This window comes from Megalobrama amblycephala, linkage group LG15, assembly GCF_018812025.1.
Source record: "Megalobrama amblycephala isolate DHTTF-2021 linkage group LG15, ASM1881202v1, whole genome shotgun sequence".
NCBI classification, from domain to species: Eukaryota; Metazoa; Chordata; class Actinopteri; order Cypriniformes; family Xenocyprididae; genus Megalobrama; species Megalobrama amblycephala.
Genome location: NC_063058.1, coordinates 2,841,200 through 2,864,261, shown reverse-complemented (window position 1 = coordinate 2,864,261; position 23,062 = coordinate 2,841,200). Strand labels below are relative to the sequence as shown.

General features: G+C 38.7%; 1 protein-coding gene across 2 annotated transcripts in view; it reads right to left on the bottom strand.

Moving 5' to 3' along the window:
- The window catches only part of tdrd12 (tudor domain containing 12), a 47,502-nt gene that overhangs the window by 6,363 nt on the left and 18,077 nt on the right, over positions 1 to 23,062 (bottom strand). For both annotated transcript variants that reach the window (XM_048159007.1, XM_048159008.1), the window contains exons 7-31: positions 21,562 to 21,681; positions 21,412 to 21,467; positions 21,242 to 21,327; positions 20,917 to 21,148; positions 20,460 to 20,554; positions 20,262 to 20,347; positions 17,949 to 17,988; positions 17,778 to 17,860; positions 17,501 to 17,581; positions 17,305 to 17,365; positions 17,122 to 17,229; positions 16,660 to 16,845; positions 15,685 to 15,838; positions 15,462 to 15,589; positions 14,299 to 14,490; positions 11,030 to 11,158; positions 7,681 to 7,798; positions 7,114 to 7,253; positions 6,815 to 7,032; positions 6,648 to 6,729; positions 3,809 to 3,990; positions 3,050 to 3,257; positions 2,875 to 2,967; positions 2,629 to 2,804; positions 1,473 to 1,658 (exon numbers count right to left, since the gene is read on the bottom strand). In XM_048159007.1, the coding sequence (XP_048014964.1) occupies positions 1,473 to 1,658; positions 2,629 to 2,804; positions 2,875 to 2,967; positions 3,050 to 3,257; positions 3,809 to 3,990; positions 6,648 to 6,729; positions 6,815 to 7,032; positions 7,114 to 7,253; positions 7,681 to 7,798; positions 11,030 to 11,158; positions 14,299 to 14,490; positions 15,462 to 15,589; positions 15,685 to 15,838; positions 16,660 to 16,845; positions 17,122 to 17,229; positions 17,305 to 17,365; positions 17,501 to 17,581; positions 17,778 to 17,860; positions 17,949 to 17,988; positions 20,262 to 20,347; positions 20,460 to 20,554; positions 20,917 to 21,148; positions 21,242 to 21,327; positions 21,412 to 21,467; positions 21,562 to 21,681 (3,240 nt within the window). The remainder of the gene's footprint in view (positions 1 to 1,472; positions 1,659 to 2,628; positions 2,805 to 2,874; positions 2,968 to 3,049; positions 3,258 to 3,808; positions 3,991 to 6,647; positions 6,730 to 6,814; positions 7,033 to 7,113; positions 7,254 to 7,680; positions 7,799 to 11,029; positions 11,159 to 14,298; positions 14,491 to 15,461; positions 15,590 to 15,684; positions 15,839 to 16,659; positions 16,846 to 17,121; positions 17,230 to 17,304; positions 17,366 to 17,500; positions 17,582 to 17,777; positions 17,861 to 17,948; positions 17,989 to 20,261; positions 20,348 to 20,459; positions 20,555 to 20,916; positions 21,149 to 21,241; positions 21,328 to 21,411; positions 21,468 to 21,561; positions 21,682 to 23,062) is intronic.

Sequence of the window (23,062 nt, the reverse complement as noted above, 5' to 3'; positions counted from 1 at the left end):
CCACTATGAGGAGACGAGGAGAGTCAGTAATGTCAACTTCATCTTTGCCGCCGACACTGATTAAGAAAACATTACTTTATTAATAAACAATTAAAATGTCTCCTTGCTGTTTTGGTCACATTCATAAGACCAATATCGATTCGTAAATCCCAGTGGATCTTTTAGTAGGCTATATGCTGTTGATGAATAAACAGTAGTAGTGCGCGCGCCTCCCATCCAATAAATCGCAATAGGCTTAAAGCTTTGTGTTACTTTTGATATGGAACAAAGTCTCAGATTTCAAATTCTGGCCATTTCATTAAGAAATTCAAGCAATAAATACCGTTTTGGTGCCCTTTAATGTGGCGTGATAGATAGCTACTGGGTACTCGCCTGTGCGTTATCAAACGCATAGCAAAAGATTTGTGCCAATTTAATTTTTTTTCCTGGATCCAGTGCTCTGCTGCTACATTGGAGCGCACTCGCCACCAACTGGACAGGGGTGTGAATTACAGTTACAATTTACAATAGATCACCCTCAGTGTAATCTGTCAACGTGACGGACGGCCTTCAGATTTTTCCGTCATTGATAAAAAAATTTTCATTTTCGGTTAATGTGATATATATATATATATATATATATATATATATATATATATATATATATATATATATATATATATATATATATATATATATATATATACACACACACACACACATACATATAGCCTGGATGCCAGCCGAACTTAGCCCCGCCCACAACATTTTGAGGTCGGGGAGTTCGGTCTGGACTCGATCCGTAGAGGAGTAATTATGCCCGAATAGAAACTGTTCGGACCAATCACATTTGTCAGGGCGATGATTGACAAATTATCACCAGAAACGTAATCAGCCACGTCATCAAAGAGCGTTTGGGTTGAATTAGTTTAGGTTTACAACAATGATGGCTGTTGAAGAACTGAGATGTGTAGATTCCGCCATCGCGTCCGTTATAGAAGATATCGACAGCGCATTAATTGGCAAGTACTCCGTGTATACTTATTCTTTTTACAACACCGGCAAAGATTGTTTACGCTCATCTTCTACTAGTTCCAGCATGTGTGCAGTTGAGTTCTGTTGACAACTATGCGTCGCTCAACATACATCACTTACTCTGTAGCTCTGATTGGTTGTAGGTCTATCCAATTGAGGTCTTTCCTGGATCGGTTGAAATACGCCCCCATAATCAAAGCCCAATGGAGCAGTATCAGACTCATATTCTGACTAGAATTGAGTATGACCATGTCAGGCTAACACATATATATATATATATATATATATATATATATATATATATATATATATATATATATATATATATATATATATATATATATATATATCATACACACACACACACACACACACACACACACACAAAATATAATTTTTTTAACTAAGAAAAGCAGCTAGCAGAAGTCAATCTCAATGTTGGGCTAATAGAGACTAGCCTGATGACACTGCTGCTGTCCTCTGAAGGCTCCCTATCTCCGTTGCTCAGGACAGCACTGCTGATCTGAGGGCTCTGGATGAAGCGCATGGAATTATGAGCGCTGACTACATCCTTCATCCTGCTGGTCATCAGGTCATCTGTGACCGCAAGACTCTTCTCTGAGGACAACGAATGGCTCTCATACCTTCCAGAGCAAAACAATAGCACTTTAAAGTGGGTACTTTAAATAATAATAAAAAAAAATAATAATATGACAATATATGTGTGTACAAGAAACTGAAAGAATAGATCGTAGTAACTGGTGGTAGTAACTGATATAACGTACTTTATTGTTATTATACTTCATCTTCAGAACACAAATTAAGATATTTTTGATGACAGAATGCTGTCAAATTTCCTTCCATTGACTGCCTTTGCAACTACCACTTTGATACTTCAAAAACTTCATAAAGAGGATATTAAACTAATCCATATGAATCGAGCTGTTTAGTCCAAATTTTCTGAAGAGAATCAATCGCTTGTTATGATGAACAGATTTAATTTAGGTTTTACTCGCATGTAAACATTGATCAGCGAACATGTACAGAAGCTCAACTGAACCTGAAAAATGCACAAGAACAAACCTCTGCATGCTGCGTAACTAATGTTCTTTCTCATGTGTTATGCAGCTTCTGGAATCTTATGTTTGCTGATCAATGTTTACAGGGAGTAAAAGCCTAATTCATATGGATTAGTTTTCCAATCTCTTTATGGAGTTTTTGAATCATCAAAGAGTTAGTTACAGTAGTAGATTACTACTAAAGAAAGGTTCTGAAAAAAAAAAAGTGGCATGTCTAATAAAGTTGTGTTCCAAATTTAACGTTATCACAAAAATTGAGGTTCCTGTGTGATTTTGTTTAGGCACTGTACCAAAAATAGCCACCGGGTGAAACGCAACATTTCTGTCTCAATATCACTTCTATCACAAAACAGAATAAGCTTGAGTCTCACATCTGTGTTTTGTCAAGATTAGAAAAAGATTTGAATATAAAATAGTGCAGTAAATTGTCAAATGAGAAACATGACACACCTACTAGGGGGAGGGGCCTACTGAAAAGATTTAAAGTACGGTTTCCATGGGTTTAGCTTTTAATACTTAGGGAAATTCTGTACACCTGTTGTCTGTCAGGTTCTGATCCAGCATGTTGTAGTCCTGGTCTCCTTGGAAAACCCTCTTCAGCAGGTCCACGTGTTGAGGATTATTGACACCAAACCCAGAGGCCAGGATCTCAGTGTGGACGTTATACTCGTTGATGTAGGTCTTCAGACCCGGCACTCGCGTCATACGCACCTGCGTGAAGAGAACAAGCGCTAGAACACTTTCAGACTGGGGTGGACCAGCAAACCTGATGAACACCTACCATCGGATCAACCCAGACAGTGTTTCCCACACTCATCACGACCCTGGCCTGATGCAGCTTCCCTCTGATCTTCTGACTCACGGCTCTGGTCACCTGAACACAGACATCGCTCTGTTTTAAACAGTCGTTCGTGTACAAACTGAAGAGATGTTGGCGTCGGTGGGACTGTCGAGACCTTGGGGTTCCAGTCCACCTCCCCGTCGATGGGCTGAACCCTGCACAGGATGATCTCTACAGCCTGGTCTGGCAGATCCTGGAACTGAGCGGGAAGCTGGAGCAGCTGGTGTGACTTCACTTCCTGTGTGCGGCCCTCATCGATGAAGCAGGCAGTGACGCTGCTGAACAGCTGCTCTCCTTTATCCGGCACCTCCATCACACGCACACTGCGACCGGATGTACAATCAAACAATCATTTCCCATAAACATTCATGGAATTTATTCATTTACATACACCACCCTTCAGAAGTTAAGAGGGTTGGTAAGGAATGTTTTTGAAGGAAGTCCCTTCTGCTCACTAAGGTTGCATACATTTGATAAAAAAATACAGTAAAATTATTAGAGATTACAATGTAAAAACTGTTTTCTATGTGAACATAGTAAAATAATGTATTCCTGTGATCCAGCTTTCACATGATCCTTCAGAAATCATACTAATATGATGATCAAGTATTATAGTTGCTCAGTTATTAACAGTTTGTTTAATCCTCCTGTTAAAAAGTTTTTGCTAATTCATATTTTTTGTGGAAACCGTGATGCATTTTATTTTTTCAGGATTCTTCAGATCTTTTGTAACATTATAAACGTCTTTACAGTCACTGTTGATCAATCTAATGCATCCTTGCTGAATGACAGTATTAGTATATGATGAAGTATGGAGTAAATGTTTCCAGAATGATGAGTGCGCATCAAGTGTTCCAGCAGAGGGCGTCAGTACCGGTTATAGATGTTCTCCTCCTGAATGGCGTACAGTTCTCCCTTCAGCACTTCCACAGCACAGCGTCTCTCTCCAGCGTAGTGTGCGTTCATTTGAGCAGCGAGAGCCTCGTAACTGTCGTCTTTCTGGCTCACGATACGGCCAGAATACACGTTCGCCGTCTTTATGAGCAGCGGCAAAACCTTTTGAGATTTGGGAGAAACATTTTGTCGTCAATCACTGGCAGAAGTGAAACTGTAACACACTGAAATTGATCAAAAAAAAAAAGTCCAGAATTAATATTTACTACTACTGAAAAACATGACATGATCTGAAAATCTGCAACATGACAGAGTCAGAAGAACAGAGACTGTGGAAACGCTTGCATGCGCTCTTAAATCTGATGTTAATGTGTTTTCAGTGATCTGAGGCACTTAAACTCATTTAAAGGCAGCTGTAAACACCCAAGATGCATTACAATTGCTCACTTAAAGCACATTTGGAGCTGTAAATGCAAACAAATTGCAGCTGCGCTGATCCTCAGAATAAAAGCAAGACTTTTAGCGTAAAAATAAATCTTAAAAAAAAAAAATCATTTTAGACCATTTTTCTGTTCTGTTTTTGTTTTGCCAACAGAAATATTTCCAAACAAAGCAAAAGCAGGATACACCACCCTTCTGAAACATGGACAAGTGGAGAAATAAACAGTGCAAATCATTCCAGTGCTGGTAAAAGACTTGTAATGTTACTGTGATATGAAGCAGGGCGGGCTGAGAGCCTGGGACAATTTACCTTGCTGTTTTTATTATGCTTGTATGCTGCCACTTTTGCTAGTGTTTTTTGTGATTAAAAGTACATGATTAAAATTAAGTGTAATGTCTGCCTCCTTCCCTGAACTTCGATACAGTTACTTTTAATCACTTAAATTCACATTATTTTATTTTATTTTATTCTAATGAAACAGCTGCGAGCGCTGAATTACTACTCATACAGGTCACTTTATCTGACCAGTTTAAAAAAACAAACAAAAAAAAAACAAAAAAAAAACAAAGGTTTCAAAACCTGTGGTAGTCAAATTATTTCATAAAACCTGATTTAATAAAACAATTAACAATTAATAAAACAAAACAAGTGAATCTTAACGTAATAAAGTGAAAATATAGCAATTCCAATTCACTAATTTGTCAATTAGCTGTACAAGAGAAGTTTACTACATAAATTAAATTAAAACATGGATGAAAACAAATTCCTTTAAAATAATGCTTTAATAAATTGTATTTATTATTATGATTATGACTTTGAGAAGGATACTTTAATATATAACAGTAATGTACTTGTCAATTCCTTCAAGTAGGCATGTGACGGTATCAAATTTGCGATTAATTGCGTGATTAATTTATCATGGTATACTGTATCATCACGATATTGAAATAAGTTGCAAAAAAAAGTGTTGTCATAGTATAACAGGTTTAAGAACTCTTTCTTATAACAAAAAGAACTGAATGATTATATTTGTGTATTTTATTATTGTATTTGAAGTAAAATTTTCAAACAGATATTAAAGTGCAAAAGAATTAGGCTATAAAGAACAACAGGTAACACTTTAAAATAAGGTCTCATTATTTAATGCATTAACTAAGAATGAGCAATAGCTACATTTGTTACAGAAAGTATTATTTTTTGTTAATGTTAGTTAAGAAATACAACTGATCATTGTTAGTTTTATATCAGATCCATTAAATAAGTTCTTTTGATTTTAGTAATATAACATTAACTAAGAATAATTAATGCTTTGTAAGTATTTTACATTGTCAGTTTGGTAATTATGAATTAACATGCTGTATGTCTGAAAGTTTTACTGAACAACAACAAATAATAAGAACATTTCTAGTCATTAGGGCATTTTGTAGTCCAGATTAAAACATAAAAATGTTTAAGTTTGAAAATAAATAGCCTATTAAGTCTTTAAGTATTAAGTATTTGGTGCTGTGATGAACATTGAGATTACAAAAAAATGAATGGCTGTTTGAAGCATTTTAAAAACTTCACTAGTGCAGTTTTGTTTGCGGGGTTTCCGGGGTAACCGCTGCATTTCTGCTGCTCCATCTGCTGTCAGAGAGTGAACGTGCACTTTCATTCAGCGCGTCTCCTTCACTCATTCCGCCATGTGCTTCTCATGCACGTTGGGCTTGTTTACATCTGAGCGCGTGTCCCTTTGACACAGAATATAGCGGTGTTGTGCCTTTTATATGGCTGATGTGGAAAGTATTCTTAAATGCATTATAAAAATTAATAAATGGTAATTACTATTTACGGTATTTTTAAGTGCCGATAACAATATCGTGCATATTCATTATCGTGATATTGCATTACCGAATATCGGCACGTCTTCAACTTTTGTTTTGCCAGTTTATAATGAAGACGTTTGAGTTTGTTTGTATTGGATGCTTCTTTGTGGTTTAATAAATCAGACACTAACACATATCGCAGTTTGAATTTGATGAGCTCTACAGCCCTACTTCTGATACCTTAGGGCCCGTTTACACTAGTGCGTTTCTGTTTTAAAACAGTGTTTTAAAATGAAAACGATCCTCGTCTACAATGGCGTTTCCACAGCTTTTCAGAAACTATCTCCGTCTACACTACACGACTGAAAACCCATGTGTGTAAGTGTAAACAGTTGAAGCAAATGCTGGCATAATGTAAACGACGAAGACACACTAGTGTAAACGGAGCCAAAATTTGCCAAATTCCATGACATTCGACATAAAATTCAAAATGACAGGATTTCATCCATGTATTGTCTCAAACCGTATGGCCCAAAACCAGATATATTTGTGATTTGCTGTTTTGAACTGACCATTACAGTGCTAGTGTCCAGGTGCTTTGGATGATCCAGGGATTTGTTGATCATGTGTCTATCTGGACAAACTGTGCTGTCCCTGCAAAGAGGAAGAATACGTTTGTAAATCAGCAGCAGACGTTCACACTCACAGATGATGTAAACATGGTGTTTGATGCAGAGACCTGCAGAAGCCGAAGCTCTTGAGCGAGCAGCAGAGGGGTCTGTCTGTCTTCTGCTCCTCTTTGGCCTGCTGGACACCCAGAGCAAACTGTAGCAGTTCGGGGGGCAGGAGAGCCCCGGCTCTCCTCAGGTAGCGCAGCACACCGCACACGTGACGGGCGTTCTGCTCTGACAGCAGCAGCACGGACTGAGCTGCAGGAGACCAGCTCTCGCCGGGATCCTGCACAGGACGTCACAGCCATGGTTACATCACCATCCTATCACTCAATTAAATACAGGAATGACAAACCAATGCAAGCACCACATCTGGAAGGCTTCTGAAATTCTCTGACATGCAGAAGAGGCGGCTGCCGAACAGCTTAGGGGAACTGGGAAACCCGTAATGGACAACGCACGTGGCGTCCCGGATACCAAGAGCCTTGAGGCAGTCGTTGCTGGTAACTGGAGGAGGAATGAGAGTCAGACAAGAAGCAAACACTGAATATTTCAGCACATGGTCCTGTTTGGAACCAATTCCTAACGTTCTAAGAACATTTTCTGTAGGTTCTATTTTTCGTAACCATCAGTGAATCTTACCAGAACATTGCAGGCAGGTTTTTGTAACAACCTAATGTATTTTCCTGACATTTTTTAAAATATTTTTAAATAATTTTTTTCTGAGATTCATGGCTTATGTTTACCAAACAATAAACAAGGGACAGGACATATATAGACTATTTATAGCAGGTAAAGGATGCCAGAGGGAATGTTTTATTTACATTATGAAAACCTTCTTGGCTACAGAGAATGCAAGATTGAAAAATAGATGAAAAACAGTGGCATCTTAGGACATTTAGTTTGACAGCTAAATGTCAAATGACATACTTACCCAGAATGACTTGCGTTCCATGGCCGATGTCTTTCCTCCACTGATCAATGACAAACTCAAACTGGTCCGTCACATCTTCATGAGCTTTCAGTGTGAATACGGCAGTGTTGACCACAGCCTGAATGACAGATGGTGCATGATGGGAAAATACAATCAGATGCAAGAGCCAATCAGCATTACATTGGTGGTTCAATATATTGCCATAATGTCAACTAGCAAATATTTAAACTGCCAGAAGATGGACAACCTCTCAAGAAATCAATCTGTAATGTTGAGGATAAAAGCAAAATTTATATTTTTGTCACCACAAAAGGATGATTGAATATCTGTAATCTGAATGGTTGATTGCATGGGTTAAAGCAAAAAAAAGAAAAGAAAAGCACATTATTTGAAAATTATTTTCCTTGACACTATAGTAACGTATCTGCCATTGCCATTAACCCTTGACAGACTCCAGATTATAGTGGGCTATTTGAAACAGCAATACCAAGAAAGGTTACTCACTGCAATATGAAGAAAATAAATGGAAAAAACACCATTTGCTTCAAGTAAAAAAAAAAAAAAAAAAAAAGTTTTTTTAATGTATCGTTAAAGCCGCGCACACACTTAACGATTGTAAGGCCGATTATGAATGTAAACTGATACTTATGACTGATCGCGCTCAAACGTGTCCAGTCAGAGCCATTTGCGTTCAGTCTGCGATTACAGTCGGTGTTCAAATTCCATGTGTAAGTATTTAAATCTGCTTCTGTCGCAGGAAACAATCGCTGTATGTTGAGCATAGTCATAGAATGTTTTAGCTAGTCGTTAAATGTGTGCCCAGCTTAAAGCTGCAGTAGGGAGTTTTTAGAAAACGTTGACTTAGCCTGAAAATTTGAACAAGCACAACTCACAGGTCACTCCCCCTTGCTCTCTGCTGCGCTACAGCCCTCCCTCCACAGCTCCTCCCCCATCACAACGGAGCCTGCCGTGAACGCGCAGGCTAGTAAGCAAGCTGGGCCACCGATGACGGCGGATAAACAGTTATAGCACATTCACTGGTACAGACGAAACATCAACAATATGATTTACATTGACTATGGCCTGCCCATACTTTGACTACAAACTTGGTCCTCAAAAACATTTTGTATTTTGCAATACATGTAATGTAACTATATGACGTATATGCACTATTTCTATAAGTAATAAATAGCTAGTAAGATAATATAACGGTAACTAATGTTACAGTACGCAAGTAATTATTCTATCGATATGTAATGCTAAATAAGGTTTGCTAGTACATTATTTCAGCAACTTGACAAGCCAGTGAATTAGTAGGTTTCAATAGTTGCTTTGCACAGTGCGTGACATTTTATCTGTATGTTATGTGGCTAGAGTTTTGACACTAGGCGTTTCTCAAAACCAAGTTCACTAAGTTCGGACTCGTTTCCTTGGTAGTTAGGACTTGGCAAGTTCGACTCCGGAGAACGAACTCCCGTGGACGGGAGAACACAAGTCCGGTGATTCTGCAAATGGAACAGCAGCATACTTGATAACGTCACTCAGCTCGCGCTGGCTTCTCCGGTTATCTCTGTATGTATATTTTAGCCAAGAATAAAACAAAATTTGTTATTAAACCACTCTGCCTCTTTTCGTTTTATTTAAAGAAACAAACAAAAACATATTAATAGCCTCAGGCAACGAGTGATTAATTATCTGCAATGTCTGCTTATATTTATAACAAAACGAAATATTAAACAACCCTGCCTCTTTTCGTTTACATATCAAAAATATTAAATGTAATACTATTTGTGCATACTCTGATTATCTTCACTGTAATGAAATGAAATAGGCTTTAACATAAAACACAACCTTCTCTTTTTGTTAAATGTCAGTTTTAATGTTCAATAATAGCCATTATAAAAGGTATAAAAATATACAATAAGAAATAAAGCAAACAATTCAGTCAAGCATACAAAATCAGCGCTTTAGTATGATACAAAAGTTAAATAGCCATATATAAATTTATGAAACGTCACGTTGCCCTCAGCCAAAACGGAGCCAGCAGCAAACGTCAGAAGGATTAGCCGAGGTAAGGCTGCTCTCGGCTGGGTACATGAGCGCTGAGCGTCCGGTGATCGCCTGGATCTCAAAACTCCGACAACGTCAGATCAAATTTTCAGAAAGGCGCTATCTTTATCAATAAACCACAAATTTGAGCTTTAAACCAGCACATTCTCGCCTGAAAAAATCTTAAAACTGCATATCATGACTTAATAGAGCCCGATCACACGAAAATGCGTATCAATAGTACGAGTTTGTAATCTCGTAGAATATATACGCCAAAATGAGTTTTTCGCGTGCATATGATACGCACTTTATGGGGTATTATACGTACGAAACTGGATTGTTTGTCCGCTATAAGCAAAGCTGAATTTGAACGCCTGTAAGCGCTGTGCACTATGGCTGTGCATGACAGGAGTGTGATCAGCGCGCACACGAGCTTGATTGACACTGCTAAGACACTCCTCCTGACTCTGATTGGTTGGTTCTTACCGGGAGCGGTGTATTTCTGCAAATGGCAATATGACCACTGGGAGGAGCCAGAGGAGCTTGATTTTTTCACAGATTACCTGTCTCATATTCTACTGTCAGGACATAATGACAGGTTTAACAAATATGTAAAAAAATACATTTTTACAAAAGTTACCTACTGCAGCTTTAAGTCTAAACATTTAAATGGTGGCTGTCATAAAACAGATTTATACATTCAATACTGAAGCACATGTTAAGTACCAATACAATGAATATATGAATATGCAATAGCCTATAGTGCAAAATGCTCATTCATGTTTATTTTGTGTTGTAACTAGTAAAATGAAGAGATGATCGGTTCATGTGCGCTCTGCGTGAACTAAAGCGCTACAACGATCCGTCACACCACAGAGTGCCAAATAAGAGACACAGCTCGAGAGACATCTATGGTCTCACTCCAGTCTATGGAAAAGTAGCAAATTTTCGATTATTGCGAGGTTTATTGTGCTTTTCACCTCAATCTCCCCCCGAGTTAATAGGACTCAGTTACAGCTGGATCTGTCAATCACACATTTTCCAAGACCCGTCCCATTCTACTTCTGATTGGCTAGTAATGTTAGTTTGGTTGAGAGCGAAAGCTGTTCCTCCTCTCATACCATTGGTAGGTGAACTCATGAACTCAAACGTGATATCAACATTATTTATTTATTTATTTTTTAATGCAGGACTGTCTTTTTTTTCCTGCAGCCAAACGCCGCAGTCCAGCACGGTGCCGGAAAACTTTAAGCCCTGTGATTGTTACACATCCTTCACTGTGAATGGTGGGATTCTTTACCTTATACACATGCTCTGTCTCCTCGGCAGAGTTGGTAATGATGAGTGTTTTCTGTGGTTTGGGCGGGTGGAAGTCCAGAGATCCGAGCAGAACGGAGATCTTATCACAGTCCAGACAGAGCTGGACCCTCTGAATGTGAAACAGAGCGGACGTCAGAGCTCACAGAGGACAGGACAGAAATAATGAATTACCTAAAGTTAAATAATGGAGCTTCAGAGAATCAGAACATTAAAACAAGGGCATGTTGTAGTCCAGATTAAAGTAAATGTTTAAGTTTAAAATATAAAAATCGCCTTAAGTCTTCAAGTATTTGGTGCTGTGATGAACACGATAGCAAATACAAAAATCTGAATGGCTTTTAAAACATTTAAATACTGTAGTAGCTGTAGCACAGGTGCTTTGTTTACAGGGTTTCCAGGGTAACCGCTGCATTTCTGCTGTTCCATCAGCGCCCTCTGCTGTCAGAGAGTGAAAGTGCATTTTCATTCAGCGTGTCTCCACTTGCCATGTGCTTCTCCAGGGTTTATGCAGGTTTCAGTAAGTCAAATTTAAGACCTTTTTAAGACATTTTAAGACCATAAAGATTGAAATTTAAGACCTACACGACGCATTACCAAAAAATATTCAAATCAAAGAAATTCTGAAAAAATCATTTTATTTCAATGAATTCAGTCATTGAAAAAGCATTAATTTAATTTACAGATAAAGCAATCACATTAGTAACCTCCCACACACATCAATGTGCCAAATGCCCAAAACCTTAGGCCCAAAATGAAAATGGGCTAAAACAAACTTGCCCTCAAATAGAATAGATTTCATCTCATATTTATTTACATTACAAAACAGCATATTAATAGCCTAATAAAGATTGAACAGGCTACTCCAACCCATGTAACAACCAATGTAGCACACACACACACACACACACACACTCACACCAGATAATCCATTTTAGATAGATAGATACTTACCTCGGGATAATTAGAGTATCTATCTAACATGGATTATCTGATATATGTATGTGTGTGTGTGTGTGTGTGTGTGTGTGTGTCCCGCACTGTCCCATGAACTGTGAGCCCAGGTACCTCGACTTAACAATTCCATTGTTCCAGAACAATGGTCCTGGTGGTCTGATTTTGGCTTTCATTGAACGTTACGACATACGGCCCGGTAAGAGTACGAATCAATTCCCTCTTTATAAACTCCCCCAATCCAAATCTCGCCATAAGCGATCTTGTTGGGCCCGCAAGAGAACGGCTTCGCGATTACTGAATCAGGGAACATAACTTGGAAGAGATCGCTAATCTCACTGTTGCTATTAAATGAGTGGTGTTTGTTTAGTCACCGTGTGTAGTATACAAATCACCTCGGCTTTCGATGTGTCAGTCGCTCCAAAAGTACCCCGAAGGTTGTTCGACGGAGCTGTGATGATATTGCGCTGGAGACCGGAGGAACCAGGCATTGAGGAGGACGACGGCAGTGGTGAGGCTAATTGGCCGAGTCCGCTGAAGGGATTTTGCGGCTAGCTTGTGTTTCTCCGCTCTGGCATGAGACTCCAGCGCCTTTACACCGCTTCAGACCCAGACTCTCTAACTGAATTTTTTTTGTTTTTTTTTTGCAAAGTTTGCAGTGAGCCTCGTACCTGGAGCTGGGTACCACTTGTAACCAACAGCAGAAATCGCTGTGATCTAGCCATGTCTCGTTGAAAGTACACTTTCCCATTTTCCACACGTAGCCGAACTTTAACAAACTCTGAGGAGACGCAGACGTATTTCGCGGACAGGTATTGCATTTATCACGGGATTTGTAGTTTTATCACCGCGAATACCAACACCAACATCAATATACCCCAGAAAGAACTACGACTCGCTACTTTTTTGCTACTTTGTAATAACTTTCAGCAGGTAGCGTTTCTGGAAATGGGTAAAAAAAAATTAAGACCTGACTAAATGAAATTTAAGACCTCGGATGAAAATCTGGCCGTTTTTAAGACTTTTTAAGGCCTTAAATTTAAAGTTCAGAATTTTAGACTTTTTAAGACTTTTTAAGATCCCGCGGAAACCCTGTTCTCATGCACATTGGGTTTGTTTAAATCAGTGCACGTGCCTCTTTGACAGAGCAGTGTTGTGCATTTTAAACAGATGGGTAAAGCATTCTTAAAGGTGCCCTAGAATAATAAATTGTATTTATCTTGGCAAAGTTAAATAACAAGAGTTCAGTACATGGAAATGACATACAGCGAGTCTCAAACACCATTGTTTCCTCCTTCTTAGATAAATCTCATTTGTTTAAAAGACCTCCGAAAAACGGGCGAATCTCAACATAACACCGACTGTTACGTAACAGTCTGGATCATTAATATGTACGCCCCCATTTGCATATGCCAGCTCATGATTGAGGCATTACACAAGGGCAGTTAGTATTACACAAGGGCAGAATGTCTGGATGTGCACAGCTGAATCATCAGACTAGGTAAGCAAGCAAGAACAACAGCGAAAAATGGCAGATGGAGCAATAATAACTGACATGATTCATGATAACATGATATTTTTAGTGATATTTGTAAATTGTCTTTCTAAATGTTTCGTTAGCATGTTGCTAATGTACTGTTAAATGTGGTTAAAGTTACCATCGTTTCTTACTGTATTCACGGAGACAAGAGCCGTCGCTATTTTCATTTTTAAACACTTGCAGTCTGTATAATGCATAAACACAACTTCATTCTTTATAAATCTCTCCAACAGTGTAGCATTAGCCGTTAGCCACGGAGGACAGCCTCAAATTCACTCAGAATCAAATGTAAACATCCAAATAAATACAATACTCACATAATCCGATGTATGCATGCAGTATGCATGACAAACAGTTTGTAAAGATCCATTTAGAGGGTTATATTAGCTGTGTGAACTTTATGCTGTTTAAGCGCGAGCTCCGTGGGCGGAGAGCACGAGAATTTAAAGGGGCCGCAGCCTGAATCGGCGCATTTATAATGATGCCCCAAAATAGGCAGTTAAAAAAAAGAATAAAAAAAAATCTATGTGGTATTTTGAGCTGAAACTTCACAGACACATTCAGGGGACACCTTAGACTTATATTACATCTTGTAAAAAAAAACGTTCGATGGCACCTTTAAAATGCATTCTAAAAATTTGAATAATTTGTAATAAATTATTCACGGTATTTTGAAGTGCCCACGATAATATCGCACATATTCATTATCATGATGTATTGTATTACCGTACACGAGCACATGTCCAGTGAGGACTGACCTGATGTACCCTGCCGTACAGCGCGGCCTCCTCCATCACCGTGATGATGACGGAGGGGCAAATCATGTGCTCTCGGACCAGAGCCTCTATTCCGGCGCTCCAGCGGCTGCCCACTGCGACGATCTGCCTGGGACACGAGGACCTCTCCTCCCCAGACACTACCTTCTGGAAGTGCTTCAGGATCACAGACATCTTCACAAGAGATGAAGAGACAAAAACATTGTAAAAGGGCACAGAAGGCCCTCTTTAATATAAAGTGGGACACTCAGTTTTGTTTTGAACAAAGTCCCATTTTTGGGCTCTACTAGAACAGGTTTTCATGCTTGAAATGTTCATTATTTTCCTCATATTCTCAACCAGAATATAACTCAACCAGACTCTGCCCCTTTATTCTGCCTATTAATTATTTAAATGAGGAATATTGTGACGTGTTCGTTCCCAAAAGAAAACATTTAAATTAATTGGTTACAATGCAATTATTGTGTACATATATGTTTTTACATTGTACTGCATTTAAAAATGCCTTCATGTAATTACACTGTTGACCTTCCTTTACCATTTAATCCACCCTTAAACCTCCCCATACTACCAAACCTGTCCTAACCTTACCTGTACCCACCTCAACAGCAGCACAAGTGATTTGGGTTACACTTTATTTTACAGTATGTGTACTTACAGCACACTTACCTAAGAGAGTACTGGGTAATATAAGGTAACTACATGGGTTACAGTTAGGTTTAGTACCTGTACTATAAAAAAATATTCCTATAGTAATCACATAGTATGTATATGCAGAACTGGACTGTAAAATAAATGGCTACCCACTTTTTCTTTTTTTTTTTCTTTTTTTTTTTTACAATGTACTTGTTACACATAACAAGTACTTCCTGCAGTAATAACTAGTAATAAATTATGCACAATTACATGCTAAGTCAAAACCAAACCTGGGTTAATCTAATCTGTAAGTATGTAAATAATATTACTTAGTCCCTAAATGTATAATTACACTGTAACAAGCACACCAAAATAAAGTGTAACCATATTTTGCAATACAACATGAACACAAAAAGCAAATACATAGTCACTAAAGACACCTAATATAAAGTGGGACCAATTTGGTCTGAATCAATGACAAAAAAATGTGCACTCCTCTTTCGTGTCACCTGCTCAGGTGCTTGTGAATAAAGGACATCAGCCTCGTCCAGCACCAGGTGACACAGTCTCAGGAAAAGGAAGCACTGAGCATCCAGCAGTCTCATCATGGTAAATGGTGTTGTCACCAGCAACTGACCTTTAATAGCATCAAAAAGGCAGACACAACAGCGTCAAAGCTTTTGGTTTTCATCCAGATGCCCCACACTCAACATCTCTCAGACACACACTCACAGTTCCTCTGGATCTTGAACTTCTTGGGCTCATCCTGGTCCATGCCCAGCAGCACACTTGTGGGATGGAGATTTTGAGTTGCTCTACTGTCCTCCAGGAGCTCCAGCACCGTCTGAACTTTCTCCCAGCCCGGACACAGAATCACGGCTACAGGCTGCAGACAAACACAGAAAATGAAGATGTAGCAGCAAAACTGGGATCAGATCATGACAAGTGGATCAGAGGAATAGAGAGTTTAGATCTGTGTGCTCCGAGATGGAAATCTATATATTATATAAAAACAAAATACATACATTGGCTTTTTCAAATACAATATGCCAAACTTATTTTCTTCTCAAGCCATCTGACTTAAGTCAAATTTAAACCTTAATTTTGGTATCATTCTATTTTGTTTATCCTACAAATTTGATGTTTCTGACCACCTCTGAAAGAGGTTTGAGTGACTAAATCACAAGCAGCTTTGGCCACTTTACAGATTTATTTTGGGCGGTTTTCACTTGAGATGAAAACCCCAAGATTGATGGTGGATCACAGGGCCTGTTGAGCCCAGACATGGAGCTGCACCACAGGGACCAGTGAGCTCAGAGGTGAAGCTGCACCATATAAGAGATCTAATATGAAGTCTTATGCATATGGGCTTTTCCAAATGTACTACACTCTAATCTTATTGTCTTCAAGCCAAAGTCAGCAAAATATAAAACCTTTGTTTTGGCATTTTTCAATGTTGTTTAATCAACAATGATGCTTATTACCACTTCTGAAAGTGGTTTGAGTGACAAAATCACAAGCAGCATTGGGCACCTTTTACATATGTATTTACTGCAGTGTCCACCTTTGATTGGATCGGCCAAGACTGTCGGTGGAGCTTCACCACAGGGCCCACTGAGCCCAGACACAGAGCTGCTCCATAGGGACCAATGAACCCGTAAGTAAACGTTTTTCTTCTCTGAGCAGTAATAGAGCAGTGAATCTCACCCCAGTGCGAGCAGCGAGACTGGAGGTGACAGAAACCATCTGTAACAGCATCAGCAGAGGAGGAATGTAGGACAGAGGATTGTCACCGCTGTGCGACACCAGTACCGTGTCAAACCCCCGCGCCACAGCGGGCCAACAGTAACTCTCCGCTACATTCGGCCCATTATACTTCTTCCACAGCAGGAACTAAAAAGAAAAAACAAAACAAATGTAACAATCAGATACAACCGGTAAAAGTATCTCATATTAAAATCATTAATACTGTCCCATATCCTCTTATACAAATGTTAAAAGTCATAAATACTTAATTTCTCCATTTTTCAACACTCACAAAACAAAGTTAAATAAATTGGACTTAAGGCCATAGCACTTTGCAGTAAAAAAGTATCAAATAATGCAAAATGATAAATGTCTTCAACATTCGTATTGGATTATCCATTGCATTAATGCACGATGACTGACCTTTCTGAATTGCTCAGTGATGGGTGCTCGTGTCAGGTTACTGCAGGGTGTAATACGAAGGGGGGAGTGCACTAAAACTCCAGAGTGACCTGGATCACAGCGCGCAACCTGTGAAAAAGCACAGGCCAGATTACATAATACATATGATCATGATAAAACGCAGAAAAACAATGAGGCTCTTACTTTGGCATCAAGAGATTCTTGGTCTGGATTGAGTGGATCAGGGTTCAGAAACTGCATGAGTCTGTTCAAAATAGGATATAATCAAATGAGGGAAACATTTCTTCATGAAAAAAGGAGAGATAAATTAGATTAAGAGAAAAAGACTGACATGTTCTAGACAAGTTTTGTTTAGTAAGGTCAGTAATGTAAAGCCTACCTTGCAGAGGCCAGCTGATCATCAAGACTTGGCTCTTGTGAGAGAGCTGCCACTTTCTGCTCCTCTGAGGAGCCACTGGCACTATGAAGACACACACACACACACACACACACACACACACGTGCAAAACTACATTTTTAAAATCAGCTATATGAGCTGCAGAATGACATTGTCTCCAGAAAGCCCAGCATAATCGTCTGGTTTCTGATTCACTTGACGCCAGTCAGACGTGCTCTTGTGTTCAAAAACCTGAAGAGAAAAGTGTGTTTGGTCTTACCATGATTCTGGACTCGCCGCTGGTGTCAAAGCGACGTTTTTTTCTTCAGTCTGATCAGGACTGTGCTGCTTTTCTTCAACAGACTGTAAGTATTAAAAAGCATTTCCTTTTACAACCACTCATTTATTCACTCAAAATGCAAGATATTGAAATTGACACATCAGTGCTTACTTCAGGAACCCGCTTTGAATGTAATTTAAACTTCATGTATCTGTGAAAAGAAAACATTTTATGATATTACTTGACATGATATTATTAACTAAACTACTTTATTGGCTAGTTAATTAAATTACTGTATTATTAGAGCTGCACGATTCTGGAAAAGTGAGAATCAAGTTTTGTTTTTTGTTTTGTTTTTTCCAATAGAGATTGATTCTCTATTTGAAAATTCTGAACCAAAAACTAAACAAAATAACATGTCATTTACTAGAGATTCTGACAAAATTTTAAAGGTGCCCTTGATTCAAAAATTTAATTTACCTTGGCATAGTTGAATAACAAGAGTTCAGTACATGGAAATGACATACAGTGAGTCTCAAACTCTATTGTTTCCTCCTTCTTATATAAATCTCATTTGTTTAAAAGACCTGTGAAGAACAGGCAAATCTCAACATAACACCGACTGTTACGTAACGGGGTGTACGCCCCAATATTTGCATATGCCAGCCCATGTTCCCAACATTATGACAGGCATTACACAAGGGCAGCCAGTAACGTCTGGATCTGTGCACAGCCGAATCAACAGACTAGGTAAGCAAGAACAACAGCGAAAAATGGCAGATGGAGCAATAATAACTGACATGATCCATGATAACATGATATTTTTAGTGATATTTGTAAATTGTCTTTCTAAATGTTTCGTTAGCATGTTGCTAATGTACTGTTAAATGTGGTTAAAGTTACCATCGTTTCTTACTGTATTCACGGAGACAAGAGCCGTCACTATTTTCATTATTAAACACTTGCAGTCTGTATAATTCATAAACAACTTCATTCTTTATAAATCTCTCCAACAGTGTGTAATGTTAGCTTTAGCCACGGAGCACTATCAAACTCATTCAGAATCAAATGTAAACATCCAAATAAATACTATACTTACGCAATTAGACATGCTGCATGACGAACACTTTGTAAAGATCCATTTTGAGGGTTATATTAGCTGTGTGAACTTTTTTTATGTTGTTTAAGGCAAGCTCGAGCTCCGGGGGCGGAAAGCACGAGCAATTAAAGGGCCAGCAGCCCTGAATCGGCTCATTTCTAATGATGCCCCAAAATAGGCAGTTAAAAAAATTAATTAAAAAAAATATATGGGGTATTTTGAGCTGAAACTTCACAGACACACTCAGGGGACACCTTAGACTTATATTACATCTTTTAAAAAAAGTTCTAGGGCACCTTTAATTACTGCAGCCAAGTTTATATTTGAATAAATTATTTTAAAAAAAATGGTTTGAATGAATGATTCAATGACTCACTCATAAACACTTGTTTCATCACTGGATGAATCAGCATTAAGCAAATTTCTTGAATGAATAATTTAATAAACACATTTTTAATGAACTTGTCGCCACCTACTGGTGTAATGATGTACCTGATTCAAACACTTAAAGGGTCAAGTTTCTTTCTAAAGGTGATTTACTTATTTCAATCACTACTGTAGGCATCTATGGAGCCCCTAAAGGGACGTGGTGGTGGAAAAAAAAAAATGGGAAGGGAGGAAATTTTACGTGCTGGTGGAAAAAAAAAATTGGGATTGGAGGAATTTTTTCCCCCCCAAATCTATTGCGTTCCCTTGCAAAACTTTTGCGTTCCCACGCAAAGGTATTATCGTTCCCTTGCTGTGAGCTCAGACAAACACTTCCTCTTTAATGTCCCGCTGGCTGGCAGTAAGAGTTTCAGTCAGCTCCATACGTTAATAATGCACAGCTCTTAGAGACTGAACTTGTTGGACTCAAATATATAGAAATGCAGTCAGTTCTTATGTCAAGGAGTTCAGTAGTTGGCAATATATTCACAGATTCGAGATTCCCGGATTAATAACTCGTGAGCTAAACGTTGTTAAAACACAAATGCAGCTACTTCCAGTCATAGTAACCTAGACAACGAGCTACAACAACCCAATTTTCCTCAAATATGCTTTATAATACATTGGTCTCTATGAGCAGGCGGCGGAGATACACGTCTGAAAAGTACAAAACCCAAAACCCTTTTGCTCATTTTATATTACGAAAAATACTAAATAACTTCACTGTAACACACTGTACTGTCACCAAATTCAGTTCATACAGGAGAATCGTTGTCATTTAGGAATAACATCGCATGGGTGTTTGAATCGACATTGTGCAGCTGTACTTTGTATTATCATCTTCATTAAATCAGATCTATTTAGAGGTAAATCAGGTGTCAATCCAAACTATCTAAAACTCTATATATGCGTTATGAGCTATTAAGTCAGAAGGAACCAAATTCTGATGACAATCTCACTGAGACTTGTTCATGTTGGCCGGCGCAGAGGTTTCATCTGTGATAACGTCAGTGGCCTCGACTCTGATCCGCCATCCTCTGCCAATCTGAATCAAACCACAGAAGTCAAGGTTAAACAGGGCTCCAATCATTTTGAGACCACTGGTGCAACTATAAAACTGAATCTGATTGCTCACAGTGTTATAAATGGACACTTACAGTATCAGTTCCGGCATTTCGGGTCAGTTTATGGACTCGAGGTTTAACCGGAGAGGGTATTTCCTCTGACACCGGTGGTTTCTGCTGCTCCGTTTCTAAATGAGAAACACAAAGTAATATGAGCACCTTTCAAGACATTCACTAACCAGGGCTGTAAATTTAATGTGATTCTAGTGTGACTAATTACATCACCAAAAATATCTTAATTTGTGTTCCGAAGATTAACAAAGGTCTTGCAGGTGTGGAACGACATGAGGGTGAGTAATTAATGACAGAATTTTCATTTTTGGGTGAACTAACCCTTTAAGTTGATCAATAGAGAGTATAGACATTTATATTGTTACCAATTATTTATTTCAAATTGATGCTGTTCTGTTAACTTTACTAAATGCAACCTTGGTGAGCAGAAGAGACTATCAAAAACAGTAAAAAAAAAAAAAAAAAAAAAAACCACGACCTGTCTGTGGGTGTAGATCATCTTTCCGCTCTTTTCTGAGGAGAATATCCAGCGGTGGTGCTTTGACTGGGCAGCAGCCTTTCATCTCTAAGAGCTGATGAGGGCTGGAGTAAATGTCCCACGCCAGGCTGACAGGAGCTCGATCTCCATTTCTGGTCCCTTCCGGCACATTGGACTTCTCACTTATGAAACAGGCAAACTTCTTGGCCACAAGCTCATGATTCACACAGATCTGTTCAATGACAGTGGATTGGCACTTAGCAGCTGCAGTCCACCTCATTAATCCGAGTTTGTGTTTTGAGGATGTTTCGACTTTGTATGTTACCTTTGTATCATTGACAGTCAAGTAGAGTTCAACGGCAGAACAGCCTGCATGCGTTTCACACAGAACGGCTTCGACAAGAGTCGACACTAGAAACAGACAGAGCACCTTAAAACCACACAATACTCCCATTAAACAGGAGGAAATGCTGAATAACCACAGCACACTCTTACCTTGTAATAGATTGTGCAAGTATTTTGTGGCAGAGCTGTCCCATGTTGAAGATGGACTGAGATCAGACACACACACAAAAAAAAGAGCATCAGAATGCATGCGAGTGCAATACATTAATGCCAAAGCTTTCTTTAGGACAGCTGACTTACACAAGCTCGGCCATGTCTTCGGAGATCGGCACCTGTAGAGTCATGGGACGGATTCCTGCCAGTTTAAAGCATCTGACTCTGAAGGGAAGCTGCAGGAACTTCTCAAGAGGAGTTCTTACACTGAGCAAATTCATTCAGGGATATTATGAAGAGTACAGATTTAAACTAGTGTAATTCATAAATGAAGCTCTGTCAACAGTGCTTTACGGAGAGTTATGAAATGCATCAAATCCTCACACTAAATGAAAGCAACCAGGTTTCACAACACGAGTTGTAAGACTGGATGTAAATGAAACTATAACAGGGCATCTGCAGTTTTTAAAATTAGACTGTAAGACTTAAGACCTGCAGAAATAAAATTAATACCATGTCAAAACAGAACAAATCCATTAAAAGGGTTGTACTAAGTCTTTCCGAAAACAGCCGAGCGCCTGGAGGCGTGCCGTGTGAGCGGAGCTAAAGAGTGACGAGCATGCGCAGCTTTTGTGTAGAGATCGTGTGCAAGCTATCAATGGTCAGCTAAACAGATATATTTAAACAAGCAATACACCATCACATTATCCCTGGATAACTTTTGAATTACTATAATGAATATAGCGTATAGTGAATGATGAATTTATGCATTCACTACGTTCATGTTTGCATTATATGCACTTAGGCGCCTATTGCCAACAACACCTGTTCCTCAACACCTGCGGCTCTGACTCATGACCGGGATCATTATCGCTGTGACCGCTATATCTTTCAGTTTCAAACGATCTGTAAATCCAGTGCAGAACTAGGCCTTGTTTATGAAACCATAAGCGCCGATCCTTATGGTTGTGTGCGCGTGCGTGCTCTTACGGGAGAAGTGCCCGTACAAGGAATTCTGACCATTCTGATGTCACTCAGGCCCATACTCGGAAAAAAAAAAAGACTGAGAAATTTATGAGGATTTGGAAGAGCATTTTTGGCACAGAAATAGTCAGTCATACGTCCAACTCGTGTTTTGAAACTTTGGCCATGTTCAGCATGAGAATCCAACTCTTTAACAGTGTAAACAAGTCAGAATACATGAAATAGCATTACCCCCCCCCTCCCCTCCCCTCTTAATATCAATATTTATCTACCTTAATATCATATTTTTTTAACCTAATTAAACAGGCTGTGGTAGACATTCAGCAAGGACTTAGTATTAGCAAACAAGTATTAGCAAGTTTAAAAAGCTGAAGATGTGTTTTATTCAATATGCAATCCAATATATTAATAAATACAAATTGGATGTCAACAGATACTAAATTTGGTTCAAATCATAACATGTTCAAGGAAAGACAATAACCAGATTGTGCTGATACTAGTTAACACTGTATACTTACATAAAAAAAAAAATATATTACACACACACACACACACAACCTGAATTCCGTTGGGATGTTTTTAAAATTTTTAAATTTAAAATGAAAACTAGAAGACTTTCAAATCAAATGAGCCAATATTTTATTCAAATTAGAACATAGATGAC